The following is a 20,724-nucleotide window of genomic DNA, read 5'->3' on the forward strand; positions in this document are numbered from 1 at the left end:
CTCAACTTCTAATAAAACCTTTAAGGTACATTCACACCAGATGGAGTAGAACTGTGTTGGGCAGCTATTTCAGTGCAGTCGCAAGGCAAGACCAAGCAAAATGCCTCGTTTTCTACCTGGGCGGTTTGCACTATCGCGCTGTACACTAAATAAAAGATTGACAGGCCGTATATTTTCCTGCTCAAGGCAATCCACTGCCTCGTATTACATGGTGCCCAATAGAACTTTGTGACATTACAAGTTTTTTTTTTTGGGGGGGGCACTGACCTCACCATTGGCACTGCAGTCATCCCACTACATACCAGCTGCCATGATGTCATAGTGGCTGGTGTGAACAGACCCTTAAACACAGGACGCCTCTGATACCATGCAAAGCATTCTGAACTTTCTAATAAAACCCAACGCTACTTCTGCACTTGTTAACCACAAAGACTGGGCAGGTTTGTATTTGATTGGAAAAGTGGAGGAGGTGCTGCATTGTGCCTGCTCATGTGGGTATGTGTGCCCCAGTATCCAGCAATTCAGGTCTTCTCAAAAACAACTTCCTTCTAACATGTCAGTCAGTGATTAGGAGGCTCTAGAGGCTCACTCAGCCCCTGCTGGCTGCAAGTGGAAAATGTGAAAACACCTTTAGCTTGAGACAGATAGAGCTGGGACGCAATTTTTTTTCGTTTAGTCAATGGCCCATACAAGCACCAGCCCCCATTAAATTTTGACACTGGGGGTTCTCCCCTCCTCTGTCAGCATACAATGATCATCTTGGGGCTCCACTCAAGTCACCTATGCTGCCCGAGCGGACGTGGGAGCGGCTACCTGTGAAAACTATGTAGAATGTCATTTTGGGTGGAACTCCACTTTAAGAAAAATGTAAGTGCTAACCTTTTCAGCAATGCAAAATGTTAAAGCGGAGTTCCACCCAAAAGTGGAACTTCCGCTTTAAGCACTCCTGGTTACCAGGTACTTCCTATCCCACTTCTTCCTTCCATCTTCTGGCCACCTAGGGGACTCCTCCTCTTCCCCTAGGCGGCCCCTCCCTCTCTACAATCTTCTGGGACACGTCACAGGTCCCAGAAGATTGCCTGCCCTTTCGGAGAGCGAAGCACGACTTGTGCATGCGCTGTGCGCGCGAGCCGCAAGCCGTCACAGCCAGGCGCCCACAGTTGCAATGACGGCGCCGCAGAGAGGAACGAGGCTTCAGGCGCCCGCATCACTGGACAGGTAAGTGTCTTTGTATTAAAAGTCAACTAATACATTTTTTTGTAGCTGACTTTCTTTTTTTTTTTTTTTTCTATTGAAAGACTGGAACTCAGCTTTAAGCCACAAGATGAATAGAATCACAGCATCCTCTGCAATGAGATCCATTTGTGTGCTTGGATGGCCTATGAAAACTTCCTATTGTGTCGCCCCACATAACCCTCTTTAGATGTTCCAACAAGCAATATGGGGGGGTCAGCAAGTCGCAGTCAGACTGAAAAGTCTTCACATGCCATGGCACACACACAAGGAGATGTTCTCAGGAATTACCATGTATGCTTAGATGTAAAAAAAAAATAAAAATAAAAAAAAGGGGGGGGGGGGGGGGGGTTGGGTAAAGACGCTGGCAGATGGAAGACCTGCTCCATAAAGGACCTGGGCTAGCCAACCCATCTACAAGTCATTTCAGCGGGTGTGGTGGGATGACGAAACGTAATATTAAAATTCAATAGATGCCACTTTTTGAGAGAACGAATATAATAAATATAATACACATATACACACACACACACACACACACACACACACACACACACACACACACACACATAGAGATCTATAGAAAATGTGGAAAGCAGTAATAGAGTTTGCAGTGAAAAGTCCAAACAATTAGTCATCCATCTTATCTATGACCTGTATTCCATCATTCATCCACTTGATGACAGCGCTCACCTGTGGTCGGAGGACCCGCACAATGACGGCTCTCAGCTGTTCATGCTGCCGCCGAAACTTCCTCATCTGGTCCAGGCGGGACTGAAGTTTCCTGTGGGCAGGATTAATCCTCCAAACCATCTTCAAATTCTCCTCACGTTTTCTTTTAACGATATCCCTCAGAAGAACCTGAAGCTTCTCATACTCATCGTCCCAGGTTTGGAAAACCTCAAAACAGGCAACCATGACCTAAAAACAGAAGTAACGTGTCATGAACGGGGCGAAGCGTCGGGATTGGAACATCAGCAGTTAGTTGTGATTTGAATATTGACAGATACACTTTGAGCTAAAACCTACCTTCTCAAACTCCTCATAAGCCACATGCATAAGTTTCCTGGTGCCCAGAACCTTCAGCAGCTGAGAACTGAGGTCCCGGGAGATGGCTTCCACCAGCCGCAGAGCCCTCTGAATGGGATACTTTGTGTTGCGGATCTTTCGGAGGTGGGTAAAGATGGCGACCAGAGCTTGTCTTATTTTGTCCAGTTCGGTGGCTGACAACAGGTCATTCAAAGGGAAGTCCTTCATGAGAGGGTTGTAGTCATTCACAGTTTCCAAGGCTTGCTTGAGACCTGTCCAACAAGGTGACAGATTCTACATCAAGGGCAAACCCTTTAATAGATACTACACTTCTATTCATGTTAAAGGCAAACCAATCACAACACGAATGTGCAGTTCCTGGTTCCATTGCTTACCGGTGTCTGTGTCAAAGCTGACTGTGGCATGGAATCTCTTGCCGTGCTTCAAGATGTCCAAAGTCAGAAGAACCTCGGGGCTCTCACGCTTTTCCTGGATGCGGTAGAGCGCCCTCTCCAGGTTTAGCCAGAAACTGATCTCCTGCAGGGCTGTGCCAGATGCTGGATCCCGGTCTAGTTTTGTTACCTAAAAAACACAGGTTTGGATTTAGTTACTGAAAAAGAAGAATTTTATTTCAAAAGGGGTCAGCCCACCCAAAAAAAACATAAAAAAAATAATTAGTGGCTAAATGGGAAGCACTTCGGTTTGAAACCTGAAAACTAACTGCATGGAGTTTGCCTGTTCTCTGTGCCTGCATTGGGTTTCCTCCAGGCACTCCTCACATCCACTAAGACATGCTGGGAGGTTGATTACCTCTAATGTGTGAGATACAACTTAGATTGTAAGCTCCTAGAGGGCAGGGACTGATGTGAATGTACATTGCTGTGTAAACGATTGGTGTTAGATCCAGAACATGGGTGAGCACGAATGGGCTGAATCTCTTGGGCTTCTATAACCTTGGGGGAGGCAACCAAGATGGTCCAGACTTCCTAGGTCTGTAACCCCCACAAACTCCAAGATGTAAGTTTTGGGGGCACATCTAGGTCAAAAATTGAAGAAATACAGCAAGTGCTACAGACAAGGCTCTTTGCCTTGGATTACTCGCTGGAATTTTACCTTCTGAATCTCACGAATCCAGCGGTTGACCCCGGATTGCAGCTGATTGAGGAATGTCGGATCTTCTACTTTGTCTCCGAAATCGGTAACTTTGGGTTTCTCTCCTCTCTCGTAGCACTGCTTGGCTACGTTGGTAATGATGGGATGGATGAGGAGACTGATTTCTGGGATCTCAATGTTCTGCTGCAAGTGTAGAAGGCCCATTTCCAGCTCCGCGATCTTCTTCTCAACTGAAGGCGCCATTTTGTCTCCATCCCTGGAAAGAAAAAAGTAAAAGTATGAACAGATAGAAGTCTGGAGCCATGAGGATCACTGAATGCAGAAGAGGTTTGGGGGGGGGGGGGGGGGGGGGTGTATTGATCGCACCGAGTCACCAAGGGGATACATTGCTTCCCCCAGAGAATCTGTTCCTGGAGAGAAACCTGTCCCGTTTATTGGTGAACCTGGTGTGCCACATCCGCCACCTCTGGATGTGGACAACCACTCTGCCAACTGAGTAAAACCTGCCAATCATCCACACCTGGAATGTAGATGGCTGACCAGGATAAAATGTGACTTTCTGCCCAGGCAAGGATTGGATCTACCCGTTGAGAGAATTATAGGGGGGTCTGATAATGAGAGTGTGTGTGTATATGTATGTATGTATGTATGTATGTATGTATGTATGTATGTATGTATGTATGTATGTATGTATGTATGTATGTATGTATGTATATATATATATATATATATATATATATATATATATATATATACATATATACATACATACATATATACATATATATACACACACACACACACACGTCTTTTTCCCTTCTTAGATGGCACAAACTACTGATAAGAACCCAGAAAGCTGCTCAAAGTAGGCTTTCGTACCAAAACCAGTCTGAACTGACCAGATACTGCTGAAATCTATTTTTTTGCCAGTCATATGATGTAACTACCCATTTAACTGTTCCCTTACTACTAAGATATGAATGCTCATTGGACTAAACTACACGATCACACCTATAACACGCCTAGAACTTATGCATATTCATAAGTATATATTGTTAAACTTGATGTTTATACGGCAGAAACACTTTCACTCGCCAATAGTACCCGAGAATTGTGTTGTATTTCTCCACTGCAGTGAATAAAAAGCACCTACTTATATTATGTTAAGATCTGGATCTACTATCTCATCTGAATGTCTTGTTTGAAGACCCCTAAATCGGATTTAACACCGTCTCATCATAGAGACTCTTGGTTCATCATTATGGGCTCGTTCACACAAAAGGCATCCCTTGCTGCCTCTTTGAAAAACCACTGTGCTGAATCGCTTTTCAGATGGCTGTAGAGAAAAAGCTGCCAGGCATTGACAAGGTGGTACTGCCACCTCCAAATTGCAGCTTTTCCTCCATGAATGGGGATTTCGTTGCGTAGATAACGCGCTACAACCGCAAGACAAGTGATTGCAACGCAGAAATATTAATTTGATTGGGTCGCTGTGGTGGCAGCGCCGCCCGCCAAATACAACAGGGGATAAAATTTGTGTTTAGTCCGCAGTGGGTCTACAATCCTGAATGACATCTTGGGGGGGGGGTTTAGTAATGCACTGAAATTTCATCCACCGGAAATTAAATAGACCGAAATAGGGTTTTCAGCACTGCGCTGAAAAAAAAAAAAATAAATAAAAAAAGTGTCAATAATGGCTGTCGAAAACGCCCGCAATTTTGACTCGATTTTACCTTGCTTATGGTGTGTTTTTCAGAGGTCATGTGACAAAAAATAAATATTATGAAAATAAAGAAAAAAAAAAAAGAAAAAAAAATCAAACGCAACACGAGTGCATTTTTGATGGATTCTTTCTGCCTTTTTCAATGCAATTCATTGGGGGAGGAGCGTTTTGCCAAATATGCAGCAAGCAGGATTTTGAACACCACTTTAAAAAAGGTGCCAACAATAAATTAATGATATTAATTAAGTTGAATGCAATACAATTATTTACAAATACATTTGTTAAAAACCATCAATTTTGGTTTTGGCCGAGGGCATCCTGAATTTGGTACCGAAATAGTCATCTCGGTGCACCACTAGTTTTAATTTTCTTAACCACCGTGTGAATGAGGCCCAACGATCGATGTACAACACAACGCTGTAGCTTTGACTGAATCCGGATGAGATGACCCTCCAATACCGAGGTCCAAATCTGAAGGGTCTCTTTGCAGCCACTTCCTGTCTACATCTCATTTCTCAGGGTGGGTTTCCAATCACAAGTGATAACAGCGGACCACATTACATGGTCCTGAAACAGCCACTCGTAGTCTCCATCAGAAGCCCGTGTGTGAGGGTGACAACACGCACAACTGGGAGACGGGGACACGTCCTGGAGGTGTATGGACTTACTGAGGAGTGCAAAGTGACCACAAAATACATTGTGACGGCTGCCCTAATCATTGATATCCTAAGCCCGTGGTTCTCAGTCCTCAAGTACCCCCAACAGGCCAAGTTTGCAGGTTTTCCTTCATCTTGCACAGGTGCTTCAAATCAGAGTCAATGGTTTGGTATTTGAGAGTTATTTTATCTGAGAGAAATTCCCACAACACGTCCTGTTGGGGGTACTTGAGGACGTGGTTGAGAACCTCTGATTGAGGACAGGGTTGAGAACCTCTGGTCTAAGCGCTCCACCAATCATCTCACGGTACAATTACCTGTCGGCTTTCCCGGATTCTCGGATGTAAGACTTGAAGAAAGGGGCGACGGCGTTGCTGATGAAGGAGTGTAATGTCTCGTACGGAGAATCCTCGCTGAGCGTCAGAACCCGCAGCTGAGACGAGATCGGTTTGTCGGCATCAATAACAGGCGTGCGTTTAATGAACGCCAAACTGCAACAAAGACAACGGAGAAGGTCACATTTATTTACAGCAAGTCTGAGGTAGAAACATGATTTACAACACCAGTGGAAAGAGGAACTTTTTTATTAGGATTAAAAAAGCAGCTAAAGAAAAAAAAAAAAAAAAAAAAAAAAAAAGTGCAAATATTGTAGTAAGTTAACCCTATAATACCGGGGGCACTCCCCCCACCAAATTGAAGGCCCATTTTCAGGGGTGTCACTTTTTTTCCAGTGCTGTCACACTTTGGATGACAATTATACAGTCATGCAACTCTGTACCCATAGGACATTTTTATCACACAAATAGAGCTCTTTGATGGTATTGCTAAACAAAAACAGAAAAAAGACCAAACAATGTAAAAAAAACAAAAACAAAAAAACCACACACCCCTTTTTCTTTGTTACAGAATTTTGCAAACAAGTAATCTGATGTGCATTGGTGAGGCTAAAGTCTTTTTTTTTTTTATGTTAAAAATAACAAACGTTATACTTACCTTTTCTGTAATGGTTTTGCACAGAGCAGCCCCGATCCTCCTCTTCTCGGGTCCCTCTTCGATGCTCCTGGCTCTTCCCTCCTGTTGAGTGCCCCTGTTTTGTCACATATGGCGACCCATCACATTTGGCTACCCGCTGGAGTACGCATGCACGGCGCCGCCATATGTGTTCCAACACTGTTGTTTTGTCAGATTAGGCGAGCCGTCAGAAGCTGTAAGGGAAGTGACGTTCCGTCGCGGCCATCTTGCTACACCCCGCACTCCTCCATAGTAAGGATACACTGAGAAGGGGAAAGCGGACATCTTGTTACACCCACCGAGTTTTGCATTTTACGCTTATTTGTAACAGTAAACGGAGTTTATGTAGCGAAATACAGGACTTAGAACTCCGTCTGATTTGTTAGATGTTGAATTTTGAATGCAGCGATCTTCTGTCAGATTAGCAAACCTGTGAGGTCACCAGGCTTGACGCTGCTTTTAAAATTCCACATCTAACGAGTCAGACGGAGTTCTAAGTCGTGTATTTCACTAGATAAACTCACTTTACTGCTAAAAATAAAAGTGTAAAATGCAAGACTCCGGTGGGTGTAAGAAGATGTCCGCTTTCCCTCTTCTTAGTGTATCCTTACTATGGAGAAGTGCAGGGTGTAGCAAGATGGCGGTGACAGAACATGACTTCCGTGACGGTTTTAGTGTGCTCTTTTGCCCTAAAACTGTTGGAACGCATATGGCGGCGTCACGCATGCGCACTCCAGCGGGCAGCCAAATGTGATGAAACACCCCCACAGCAAGCAGCTTACTATGGGCCCCCCCGTGCCAGGCCTGGCCCGCCCCCCTTCTCTCCTCATTGGCTAACTGACTTTGATTGACAGCAGCAGAAGCAAGTGGCAGCACGCCGCTGTCTCAGCCAATGTGAAGGCGAGTTCTGGGCAGCCGAGACACAACATTGCTGGATCTTGATGGGGTTCAGATATTCGGGGGCAGAGGGGAGGGGGAGCTGCACACAGAAGCATTGAATGCACCTTCTGCCTTTACAATCACTTGAACTGGCGATCGGTGTAAACGTCCTGTCACAGGAAAACCCGTTATCACCTTTCCTCACACAGTGACAGTGCTGAGGAAATGCCTGGCATTTGTTTACACGTGATGAGCTGTGAGTCCCTTTACCTCGATCTGTGATCATCTTTGTCGGAATGACACGGCGTGCTCGCAGGGCGGGGTTCTGGGAGGACATCAATAGACGCCCCCCTGGAAACATGCGACCGCTCTGTAGCCGTCATTCAGCTAGAGCATGGTCTGGAAGAGGTTAAAGTGATTGTAAAGTCTCGTTACGTTCTACTTCCCTCCTCTGTGCAGTTGGTTTTGCGCAGAGCAGCCCCAATCCTCCTCTTCTGGGGTCCCTCTTCAGATCTCCTGGCCCCTCCCTCCTGCCGAGTGCCCCCCCACAGCTAGGAGCTTGCTATGGGGGCACCCGAGTCACAGCTCCACGTATCCATTCAGGCATGGAGACCCGGCCCTGCCCCCTCTCTCCGGATTGGCTAGCTGACTTTGACTGACAGCCGCGAAAGCCAATGAGGCCGCTGCTATATCTCGGCCAATCAGAAGAAGAGTCCGGGACGGCTGAGACACTCGTGGACATCGCTGGATAGAGAGGGACCTCAGGTAAGTATTGGGGGGAGGGGCACACAGAAGGTTTTTTATCTTAATGCATAGACTGCACCTTCTGCCTTTACAATCACTTTAACCCCTTCCTGTCCGTTATATAGCAGAATGATGGCTGGAAAGTGGTTCAGTTATCCTGACTGGGTGTCATATGACTTCCAGCAGGATAACAAGCGCACAGCGATCGGTGATTGTCAGTCTGACACACCGCATCTCAGATCTTTGTAAAGAGGCTCCGATGTAGGCCCTTCACCATGTGATCAGTTGTGCCCAATCACAGCGTAAACAGGAGGAGCCGCACTGACAGACGCGAGTAGAGGAGAGCTGATCGGCTGCTCTCCTGAAAAAGGGGGGTCTGCACTGACTGATTATCAATGCAGCCCCCCCCCCCCCCCAAAGATGCCCACCCAGGACCACCAAAAATGCCAATAAATGCCCAACCTTAGATTGTAAGCTCCTTGAGGGCAGGGACTGATGTGAATGTTCAGTGTAAATGTAAATGTAAAGCGCTGCATAAATTGACGGCGCTCTACAAGTACCTGAAAGAAATAAGTTAATAAAATAAATAGGGACGGCACTCAGTGACCATCAGTGAATCCTGCCAGTGCCTCCCGATCTGTGCCAACCATTCGTGCCACCTCATCAGTGAAGGAGAAAATGTACTTATATACGACATTTTGTAACAAACAAAAGAAACTTTTTTTTTTTTTTTTTTAATTTTCAGTATTTTTTTTTATTTTAGTCGCAAAAAATAAAACCCCAATGTAGATCAAATATCACCAAAAGAAAGCCCTAATTTGTGAGGAAAAAATTATAAACATTTCATTTGGGTACATCGTTACATGACCGCGCAATTATCATTCAAAACGCAACATCTCTGAAAGATGAAAAATTGTCCTGGGCAGGAAAGGGGGGGGGAGGGGAGTGCCCGGTATTGAAGAGGTTAAAGCCTCATCACTGAAAGGAATAGGATGTGCTTCTATTTTATTTGTATTCTCAGTCAGCATAGAACCAGAGGTCATTTCATCGACTTTTAGTCAATAGACGAAGATTAAAACTAAATTTAATAATTTGACTTAAAACTGAACATTGGTCTGTAATGAACGTTCAGACCTCAATCCCATAATATGAGATTTTTCACTCCAGCCGTATATAATGAGTTTGGAAATTGTAGAGAAATGTTAACGAATGCATTACAATTTAATTACAAACATTAGATTTTAGACGACTAAAATGTACTGGAGATTTATTCGAATAAATACGACTAAAACAATCGCTGAGGACTAAAATGGGACTAAAACTAAATGGAAATTTGCTGCCAATATGAACACAGCACAGAACCCCCTCAGCGATCTTCTCTGACTGGTAACAATTGAGGATCGCAGACTTCATTACAGGCGATCATCGATGAGCGATTCTAGAAGAGGAGACATCGGATTACCTGTTGGATTTCAGTCCGTAGTGAATATCAATACTGACGTTGTAAGAGATGAATTCTCTCTCCTCTTCTCCTTCATCCCCGACGTCCTCTGTGGGAGAAAAGAAGAGAAATAAGTCTGGAGAACGAGAAAACCCCCCAATAATAGGGATCACCCCCCCCCCAATAATAGGGATCACCCCCACCCCCCGATAAAAGGGATCACCCCCACCCCCCGATAATAGGGATCACCCCCACCCCCCGATAATAGGGATCACCCCCACCCCCGATAATAGGGACCACCCCCACCCCCGATAATAGGGACCCCCCCCCGATAATAGGGATCACCCCCACCCCCCGATAAAAGGGATCACCCCCACCCCCCGATAATAGGGACCCCCCCCACCCCCGATAATAGGGACCACCCCCACCCCCGATAATAGGGACCCCCCCCCGATAATAGGGATCACCCCCACCCCCCGATAAAAGGGATCACCCCCACCCCCGATAATAGGGACCCCCCCCCGATAATAGGGATGACCCCCACCCCCCGATAAAAGGGATCACCCCCACCCCCGATAAAAGGGATCACCCCCACCCCCCGATAATAGGGACCCCCCCCACCCCCGATAATAGGGACCCCCCCCCCGATAATAGGGATGACCCCCACCCCCCGATAAAAGGGATCACCCCCACCCCCGATAATAGGGACCACCCCCCCCCCCGATAATAGGGACCCCCCCCCCCCAATAATGGGGATCACCCCCACCCCCCGATAAAAGGGATCAACCCCCCCCCCGATAATAGGGACCACCCCCACCCCCGATAATAGGGACCACCCCCACCCCCGATAATAGGGACCACCCCCACCCCCGATAATAGGGATCACCCCCACCCCCCGATAAAAGGGATCAACCCCCCCCCGATAATAGGGATCACCCCCACCCCCGATAATAGGGACCACCCCCACCCCCGATAATAGGGACCCCCCCCCCGATAATAGGGATCACCCCCACCCCCCGATAAAAGGGATCACCCCCACCCCCCGATAATAGGGACCCCCCCCCCGATAATAGGGATCACCCCCACCCCCCGATAAAAGGGATCAACCCCCCGATAAAAGGGATCAACCCCCCCCCCCCGATAATAGGGATCACCCCCACCCCCGATAATAGGGATCACCCCCACCCCCGATAATAGGGATCACCCCCACCCCCCGATAATAGGGACCCCCCCCACCCCCGATAATAGGGACCCCCGATAATAGGGATCACCCCCACCCCCCGATAAAAGGGATCACCCCCACCCCCGATAATAGGGATCACCCCCCCCCGATAATAGGGATCACCCCCACCCCCGATAATAGGGACCCCCCCGATAATAGGGATCACCCCCACCCCCCGATAATAGGGACCACCCCCGATAATAGGGACCCCCCCCCCCGATAATAGGGATCACCCCCACCTTCCGATAAAAGGGATCACCCCCACCTTCCGATAAAAGGGATCACCCCCACCCCCGATAATAGGGATCACCCCCCCTTGATAAAAGGGATTGCCCCGAGGAGGAACTTCATATGGATAAAATTATTAGGTCAGCAGCTACAAATATTATAAAAGATTTTATTGGATTATAAAATTCACATCTCAGTTTGGATCGGATTTGTTTTTCCTACCAGTGACAATCAGGAGACTTCTAAGGCTGATGGGGGGAGGGGAGGGGCCTCCTCCTTATACATCTCCAATGAGGATCCACAAAATCTTCCTCTGAATGGACATCAAAGTCACAGAAGATGAATATCGTCCCTCAGATAATAAATCTCCACTACTGACTGACAACTGGGAAGACAGAATGGCCGGGTCCCCCCCCCCACCACCTCGTATACAGACCGCAGGGGGTCACCCCGCCACCCCGTATACAGACCCCGGGGGGTCCCCCCGCCACCCCGTATACAGACCCCGGGGGGTCCCCCCGCCACCCCGTATACAGACCCCGGGGGGTCCCCCCGCCACCCCGTATACAGACCCCGGGGGGTCCCCCGCCACCCCGTATACAGACACCGGGGGGGTCACCCCGCCACCCCGTATACAGACACCGGGGGGTCACCCCGCCACCCCGTATACAGACACCGGGGGGGTCACCCCGCCACCCCGTATACAGACACCGGGGGGTCACCCCGCCACCCCGTATACAGACACCGGGGGGGTCACCCCGCCACCCCGTATACAGACACCGGGGGGGTCACCCCGCCACCCCGTATACAGACCCCGGGGGGTCACCCCACCACCCCGTATACAGACACCGGGGGGTCACCCCGCCACCCCGTATACAGACCCCGGGGGGTCCCCCCGCCACCCCGTATACAGACCCCGGGGGGTCCCCCGCCACCCCGTATACAGACACCGGGGGGGTCACCCCGCCACCCCGTATACAGACACCGGGGGGTCACCCCGCCACCCCGTATACAGACCCCGGGGGGTCCCCCCGCCACCCCGTATACAGACCCCGGGGGGTCACCCCACCACCCCGTATACAGACCCCGGGGGGTCCCCTGCCACCCCGTATACAGACCCCGGGGGGTCCCCTGCCACCCCGTATACAGACCCCGGGGGGTCCCCTGCCACCCCGTATACAGACCCCGGGGGGTCACCCCACCACCCCGTATACAGACCCCGGGGGGTCACCCCACCACCCCGTATACAGACCCCGGGGGGTCACCCCACCACCCCGTATACAGACCTCGGGGTAAAAACTGAACACAGCAGGGAGATATTTGGAGGAATTCAGTCGCTTCTCATTCTGGGTGACCGAACTTCACACCGACGTGTTTCCAAATGTGGGTCAGATCATTAAATCAAATGAAAGATTAAACTGCATGACACGTGACAGAACACGCCTTCCTATGGAGTCCACTCACATACGTGACACGTGACAGAACACGCCTTCCTATGGAGTCCACTCACATACATGACACGTGACAGAACACGCCTTCCTATGGAGTCCACTCACATACATGACATGTGACAGAACACGCCTTCCTATGGAGTCCACTCACATACATGACATGTGACAGAACACGCCTTCCTATGGAGTCCACTCACATACGTGACACGTGACAGAACACGCCTTCCTATGGAGTCCACTCACATACATGACACGTGACAGAACACGCCTTCCTATAGAGTCCACTCACATACATGACACGTGACAGAACACGCCTTCCTATGGAGTCCTCTCACATGCATGACATGTGACAGAACACGCCTTCCTATAGAGTCCACTCACATACATGACACGTGACAGAACACGCCTTCCTATAGAGTCCACTCACATACATGACACGTGACAGAACACGCCTTCCTATAGAGTCCTCTCACATACATGACACGTGACAGAACACGCCTTCCTATAGAGTCCTCTCACATACATGACACGTGACAGAACACGCCTTCCTATAGAGTCCACTCACATACATGACACGTGACAGAACACGCCTTCCTATAGAGTCCACTCACATACATGACACGTGACAGAACACGCCTTCCTATAGAGTCCACTCACATACATGACACGTGACAGAACACGCCTTCCTATAGAGTCCTCTCACATACATGACACGTGACAGAACACGCCTTCCTATAGAGTCCTCTCACATACATGACACGTGACAGAACACGCCTTCCTATAGAGTCCACTCACATACATGACACGTGACAGAACACGCCTTCCTATAGAGTCCACTCACATACATGACACGTGACAGAACACGCCTTCCTATAGAGTCCACTCACATACATGACACGTGACAGAACACGCCTTCCTATGGAGTCCTCTCACATACATGACACGTGACAGAACACGCCTTCCTATAGAGTCCACTCACATGCATGACATGTGACAGAACACGCCTTCCTATAGAGTCCACTCACATACATGACATGTGACAGAACACGCCTTGGGAAGAGACTTTGAAAAGCGCCCTGTGCGAGTTTCTCCTTTCATAGTGCAATGCAGCCCGGCACACCCTAAAGAATCTTCAGCATCAAATAAAGTGGAGATGAGCGATCGCTGTGTCACCATCGGGAACATTTACACCCCGCAGTGATATAGAAGACACACGCATGCTGAAAACAGAACGGTCACGTGTCATGGGGGGTCACCCAACGTCTATTCACCCCAAATATGAACCAACAATCTCCTCCATTATACTAAACCACAAACCCGGTGCCAGGGGGTTCAGGCCGCTAACCCCCCCATCCGCCCCCCCCCCCCCCCCCCAAAGAGCGATCTGTGGAGGGATTTAAACTAACAGCATCGCTCTCAGAGCTTGTTTACACAGGAGCTCTCTAAAGGGAGATTGCGATTCTGATTGCTCTTCAGGGGGCATTTGAACAGCGGTGAGGAGGCGCCACATCATCCAATCACCACCTGCTTTAATCCCTTCTACCCAACACAAGCGTGTGAACATGTCACAGGGGGGCCGCTGGGGGGGGGCCACAGGCAAGCCACGCCCACAGGCGGGGACCGCAGGCAAGCCACGCCCACAGGTGGCCAATAAGAAATAAAAATTGGAGTATTACTAAAGGCGGTTTTCAAAATGAGGCCCAAAATACTTTCCACCAACTCACCAAATAAGTCAGTGCTTCGCCAAGTCCAAGAAGTCTGACAATTAGCAAAATAAATGCTGAATAAAAAAAGTTTATTAGGACTTGGATGGAAAAAAAAAAAAAAAATCAGTTTCAAACATTCATACTTCCCCCACCTCTATATGTGAGATGGTGGGCGCCCCGCGGGGTGAGAATTGCCGGGGGATCGGGTCACATGTTTGGGGGGGGAGGGGATCCGGTCACACGTCTTCATATGCGGGCGCTACTCATGTATGCATTCGCTTTTGTGCGCGAGCTGGGGGGGCGGGGCGGGCCTCCTCTCCCGCCAAAGATAAAAGTGATCTTGCGGCAAAACCGCCTCTGAGAGTTTATATCTTGTAGCAGACCACCCGCTGAAGAAGAGGATACCGGGGGTTATGGCGGCTAGCTACTGACAAAACAATATTGCTCTTCAAAGTGCTTAAACCATCAGTAATTGGAGATTTTGACGAATTGGCGGTTGGACAAAAACCCCCGAATACAGTCCGGTACACGACATTATGAGTGGAGATTGTTACTCCGCACCGATCATAACCAAGAAAATGGCCGCCTCCGAGGCGGTGACAACTTTGTCCTCGTTAAATGCTGTGCTGTCAAAACACCTCAATCTTCCTGTACCGGTGTTTCGTCAGATTAGGCGACCCGTCAATGTGTAACGGAAGCGACATTCCGTCACCGCCATCTTGCTACACCCTGCACTCCTCCATAGTAAGGATACACTGAGAAGGGGGGAAAGCGGACATCTTGTTACACCCACCGGAGTTTTGCATTTTACACAGTAAAGTGAGTTTATATCGTGAAATAGAGAACTTAGAACTCCGACTGACTGGTTTGATGTTGAACTTTAAAAGCAGCGGCGAGCCTGCTGATCTCACAGGTTGGCTGATCTGACAGAAGTTTGCTGCTTTTAAGATTCAACATCTAACCAGTCAGTGTTCTAAGTAATGCATTTCACTATATAAACTCACTTTACTGTTAAAAATAAGTGAAAAATGCTAAACTCCGGTGGGTGTAACAAGATGTCCGCTTTCCCCCTTCTCAGTGTATCCTATGGAGGAGGGCTGGGTGTAGCAAGATGGCGGCGACGGAACGTCACTTCCGTTACACATTCTGACGGGTCGCCTAATCTGTCAAAACAGCTCAATCTCCCCGCACCGGACGGTATTCCGATGATCGTGTTTTGTCCAAACAGAAATTCATCACAATCTCCGATTACTGATGGTTTACAAAAAACCGGAAGTGACGTTTTTGGAGTTTGACAGAACACAGCGCCCCCGTGTGATCGGAGGACCAATCAGGACCGGCGTGCCCATCACTGGGCGGCTCCCCTCCCCCCGGAGTACCGATCCCCTCCCCCCGCTCACCCTTCAGTGTGCTCCTCTCCACCAGCACGGTGTGTATTTGCGGTTCGGAGAGGAATTTCCTCATCTCCTCCATGGCGCTCTTCTCCTCCAGCGCGGACTCCAGAGCGGCCGGCGCCTCCCCTCCATCCTCCAACAGGAGCGGCACCAACTTCCGGATATATTTCTGTAATACCGAGGGGTCCGCTACGTTCTGCACCGCCGACACCTCCACATTCCCGGCCTCCTCCGACACTCCGCCCGGGTCCGCCATCTCCGATCCGATCTCCGGGGGAGAGTGACAGAACAGGAGGGGCGGGGACTCTACATATGGGAGGAGGAGGGGCCGCACACACCGAGGGGAGGAGCCAAAACCGACACACACCAATCAGGGGGAAGGGAAGGAGGGGCCGCACACACCGAGGGGAGGAGCCAACACCGTAACACACCAATCAGGGGGAAGGGGAGGAGGGAAGACCGGATGGACAAATGGGAAGAAGGAGGAGGAGGAGCCAGACATGTGACGGGACTGAGAAGGTGAAAGGAGAAGTAGGCGGGGACAAGTAACTGGGGAGAAGGGGATTCTGGGATTGTAGTCCTCTCACACTGCTCCAGCCAAGCTTAGCACAGGGAGTGGACTACGTGTCCCGGCATGCACCGCTCCTGCCGCAGTATTACACAGCGATATGGAGGAGGGAGGAGCCGCCGCCACCGCGCCGCTTATTGTCCCTGTGCCACGCCCCTGATGTCATCTATTGTCTCTATGTATGACAGCCTATCCCGGCCCCTCCCACTGTGCCACACCCCCTTCTCCGTCTCTCTTCATATTATCACTGTGAAAGTAGCTGCTTCCTAGTCCCGCCCACTGCCACACCCTCTTCTCTATCTCTTCATATTGTCAATGTGCATCTTGCTGCTTCCTAACCCCGCCCACTGCCACAGTGCCACACCCCTTCTCTATCTCTTCTTCATTCTATCAATGTGCATCTTGCTGCTTCCTAACCCCGCCCACTGCCACAGTGCCACACCCCCTTCTCCATCCACCATACTGTCAGGCTGGATTCACGCCCAGCGCCTCATAAACGCACCATTTTTTTTTTTTGTGCATTTTTGCACACACTTAAGTCCACTGTACGCACATCAAGCACACCGAAGGAAGCAGGAGGAACTTTTATTTTTTTTGGAGTTGAGCTTCGTGTGTTCCGGCGAATTTGTCGCACATTTTAGGCCTCCAATCACAGGTAGCGCAGGGCGGACGCACGTTCGTCACACGTTATACACACAGCAAGCCGTTTGATCACTTCCCATCCACACCGAATCTGACCTTTGTAAAATTATCATTTGTTTGCAAAAAAAATTACTCAAAACCCCCCAAAAAATTACACATATTTATTTTTAGCAAAGACCCTAGAGAATAAAATGGCGGTCATTGCAATTTTTTATGTCACATGGTATTTGTGCAGGAATTTATTCAAACACAATTTTTTTGTGAAAAAATACACTTTAATGCATTTTAATGCAAAAAAAAAAAAACATCATAAAAACCAAACCTAATTTTTTAATTGAACATAAAAGATGATGTCACGCCGAGTAAATAGATACCAAACATGTCACACTTTAGAATTGTGCACACTTGTGGAATGGCGCAAAACTACGTTACTAAAATAAAATCTCCATAGGTGACACTTTAAAAATGTCTACAGGTTACTAGGGATGCACCGAATGGGTTTTTTGGTGCCGAAACCGATACCGAAAATAAATCTTCCTTGATCCCGAAAACCATTACTGAAAGTGAATGTTTTTAAAAATATTTTTATACAGGAGATGATCAGAGACTGCAGACATAATACAGGAGATGATCAGAGACTGCAGACATAATACAGGAGATGATCAGAGACTGCAGACATAGTACAGGAGATGATCAGAGACTGCAGACATAGTACAGGAGATGATCAGAGACTGCAGACATAGTGCAGGAGATGATCAGAGACTGCAGACATAGTACAGGAGATGATCAGAGACTGCAGACATAGTGCAGGAGATGATCAGAGACTGCAGACATAGTACAGGAGATGATCAGAGACTGCAGACATAGTACAGGAGATGATCAGAGACTGCAGACATAATACAGGAGATGATCAGAGACTGCAGACATAGTACAGGAGATGATCAGAGACTGCAGACATAATACAGGAGATGATCAGAGACTGCAGACATAATACAGGAGATGATCAGAGACTGCAGACATAGTACAGATGATGATCAGAGACTGCAGACATAGCACAGGAGATGATCAGAGACTGCAGACATAGTACAGGAGATGATCAGAGACTGCAGACATAGTACAGGAGATGATCAGAGACTGCAGACATAATACAGGAGATGATCAGAGACTGCAGACATAGTACAGATGATGATCAGAGACTGCAGACATAGTACAGGAGATGATCAGAGACTGCAGACATTCTACAGGAGATGATCAGAGACTGCAGACATAATACAGGAGATGATCAGAGACTGCAGACATAGTACAGATGATGATCAGAGACTGCAGACATAGTACAGGAGATGATCAGAGACTGCAGACATAGTACAGATGATGATCAGAGACTGCAGACATAGTACAGGAGATGATCAGAGACTGCAGACATAGTACAGGAGATGATCAGAGACTGCAGACATAGTACAGGAGATGATCAGAGACTGCAGACATAATACAGGAGATGATCAGAGACTGCAGACATAGTACAGATGATGATCAGAGACTGCAGACATAGTACAGGAGATGATCAGAGACTGCAGACATAGTACAGGAGATGATCAGAGACTGCAGACATAATACAGGAGATGATCAGAGACTGCAGACATAATACAGGAGATGATCAGAGACCGCAGACATAATACAGGAGATGATCAGAGACTGCAGACATTCTACAGGAGATGATCAGAGACTGCAGACATAATACAGGAGATGATCAGAGACTGCAGACATAATACAGGAGATGATCAGAGACTGCAGACATAATACAGGAGATGATCAGAGACCGCAGACATAATACAGGAGATGATCAGAGACTGCAGACATAGTACAGGAGATGATCAGAGACTGCAGACATAATACAGGAGATGATCAGAGACTGCAGACATAGTACAGATGATGATCAGAGACTGCAGACATAGTACAGGAGATGATCAGAGACTGCAGACATAGTACAGATGATGATCAGAGACTGCAGACATAATACAGGAGATGATCAGAGACTGCAGACATTCTACAGGAGATGATCAGAGACTGCAGACATAATACAGGAGATGATCAGAGACTGCAGACATAGTACAGATGATGATCAGAGACTGCAGACATAGTACAGGAGATGATCAGAGACTGCAGACATTCTACAGGAGATGATCAGAGACTGCAGACATAATACAGGAGATGATCAGAGACTGCAGACATTCTACAGGAGATGATCAGAGACTGCAGACATAATACAGGAGATGATCAGAGACTGCAGACATAGTACAGGAGATGATCAGAGACTGCAGACATAGTACAGGAGATGATCAGAGACTGCAGACACAGTACAGGAGATGATCAGAGACTGCAGACACAGTACAGGAGATGATCAGAGACTGCAGACATTCTACAGGAGATGATCAGAGACTGCAGTAGTGCAGCCTGTGTCCCCATTGCAGCCAGTGAAGGGAGAGGAGTGCCGCCGCCGCCTGTTTGATTACAGCACTGGGAACATCACAGCTTTCATTTCAGTAGCTGTGTGTTCCCCGCTGTGTGCCGTCACATACAGCCCCTCCCCCTTGTCCGGGCACTTTGATAGACAGATCACCCGTCCCATCCCGACTTTTGAAGCAACTTGATAAAGAAATCAAAATATATATAAAAAAAAATTAACAAAATGTATTGAAGTATTACTAAAAACTAGTTGGGTGCATACATCACCACATAGAACAAATAAAAACAATGCAGTTGATCTGGTTGGGAATTGTTGGCCTCCTTTGTGTTTCCCCCGATGAGTTTCAGGATTTCAATATTAATCCCTTCATCAGGGGGAATTTCTTTTAGGAATGAGCATCGATGGAGAGAGAAGAAGCATTCACCAATCAACCGGATCCTGCACTTTTGTACTGACAATGTTTTTGTGTGTATATATATATATATAGATGTAATATAGAGCGATAAGTGATACCTATGTATGCGGGTCGGTGGTAGAAGAACCCACTTGGATACCTCGATGTTCGGATCTGTGGAAATCCCGGGAAAGTGTATCTGAGCTTGAATGAGTCAAAATTGCCGATCAGCTGACGACGGTCCGGTGTCGGGGGAAACAGGACCAACACGGTATGCTGGAAAACCCAAAAGTTCGAAAATAAGGAAAAATATTTGCACACATGTCAAAACCTTCAATTTCATCAAATACACACCAATTATGGCAGAGAAAACTTTTTCTTTTTCTCTCTCTCTCTCATATATATATATATATATATATACCTACAGAGAGGACCTCCATGTCAGCTCCAAACATCTGTACAGGCCGACCACATCCATATCAATCTCCAAGGAAAGAGGAGTCATTTGCAAGCACTATATACTAAATTCTCCTGCCGTTATAATAAAAAGATGCGTTCAAAAGTTTGAACCTCCCAAGGTATCTCAATACATCAGTTAACTCAGCATCCAGCACCCCCTAAACTCTGCACCCAGCACCCCCTAAACTCTGCACCCAGCACCCCCTTAAACTCTGCATCCAGCACCCACCTAAACTCTGCACCCAGCACCCACCTAAACTCTGCACCCAGCACCCCCCTAAAGTCTGCACCCAGCACCCACCTAAACTCTGCACTCTGCACCCACCTAAACTCTGCACCCTCCTAAACTCTGCACTCTGCACCCAGC

At 48.1% G+C, this 20,724-nt stretch overlaps 1 protein-coding gene across 3 annotated transcripts in view; it reads right to left on the reverse strand.

The window, feature by feature from the left end:
• The window catches only part of DYNC1H1 (dynein cytoplasmic 1 heavy chain 1), a 137,835-nt gene that overhangs the window by 80,060 nt on the left and 37,051 nt on the right, over positions 1 to 20,724 (reverse strand). For 2 of the 3 annotated variants that reach the window (XM_073610254.1, XM_073610252.1), the window contains exons 1-7: positions 15,837 to 16,134; positions 9,851 to 9,938; positions 6,072 to 6,245; positions 3,376 to 3,631; positions 2,658 to 2,844; positions 2,263 to 2,534; positions 1,927 to 2,154 (exon numbers count right to left, since the gene is read on the reverse strand). In XM_073610254.1, coding sequence (XP_073466355.1) covers positions 1,927 to 2,154; positions 2,263 to 2,534; positions 2,658 to 2,844; positions 3,376 to 3,631; positions 6,072 to 6,245; positions 9,851 to 9,938; positions 15,837 to 16,086 — 1,455 coding nt within the window. In that variant the 5' untranslated portion in view covers positions 16,087 to 16,134. Of the gene's footprint in view, positions 1 to 1,926; positions 2,155 to 2,262; positions 2,535 to 2,657; positions 2,845 to 3,375; positions 3,632 to 6,071; positions 6,246 to 9,850; positions 9,939 to 15,836; positions 16,135 to 20,724 lie in introns of those variants that run through there. The other variant, XM_073610253.1, reaches the window with a different exon arrangement.

Source organism: Aquarana catesbeiana, linkage group LG13, assembly GCF_042186555.1.
Source record: "Aquarana catesbeiana isolate 2022-GZ linkage group LG13, ASM4218655v1, whole genome shotgun sequence".
Lineage (NCBI taxonomy): Eukaryota > Metazoa > Chordata > Amphibia > Anura > Ranidae > Aquarana > Aquarana catesbeiana.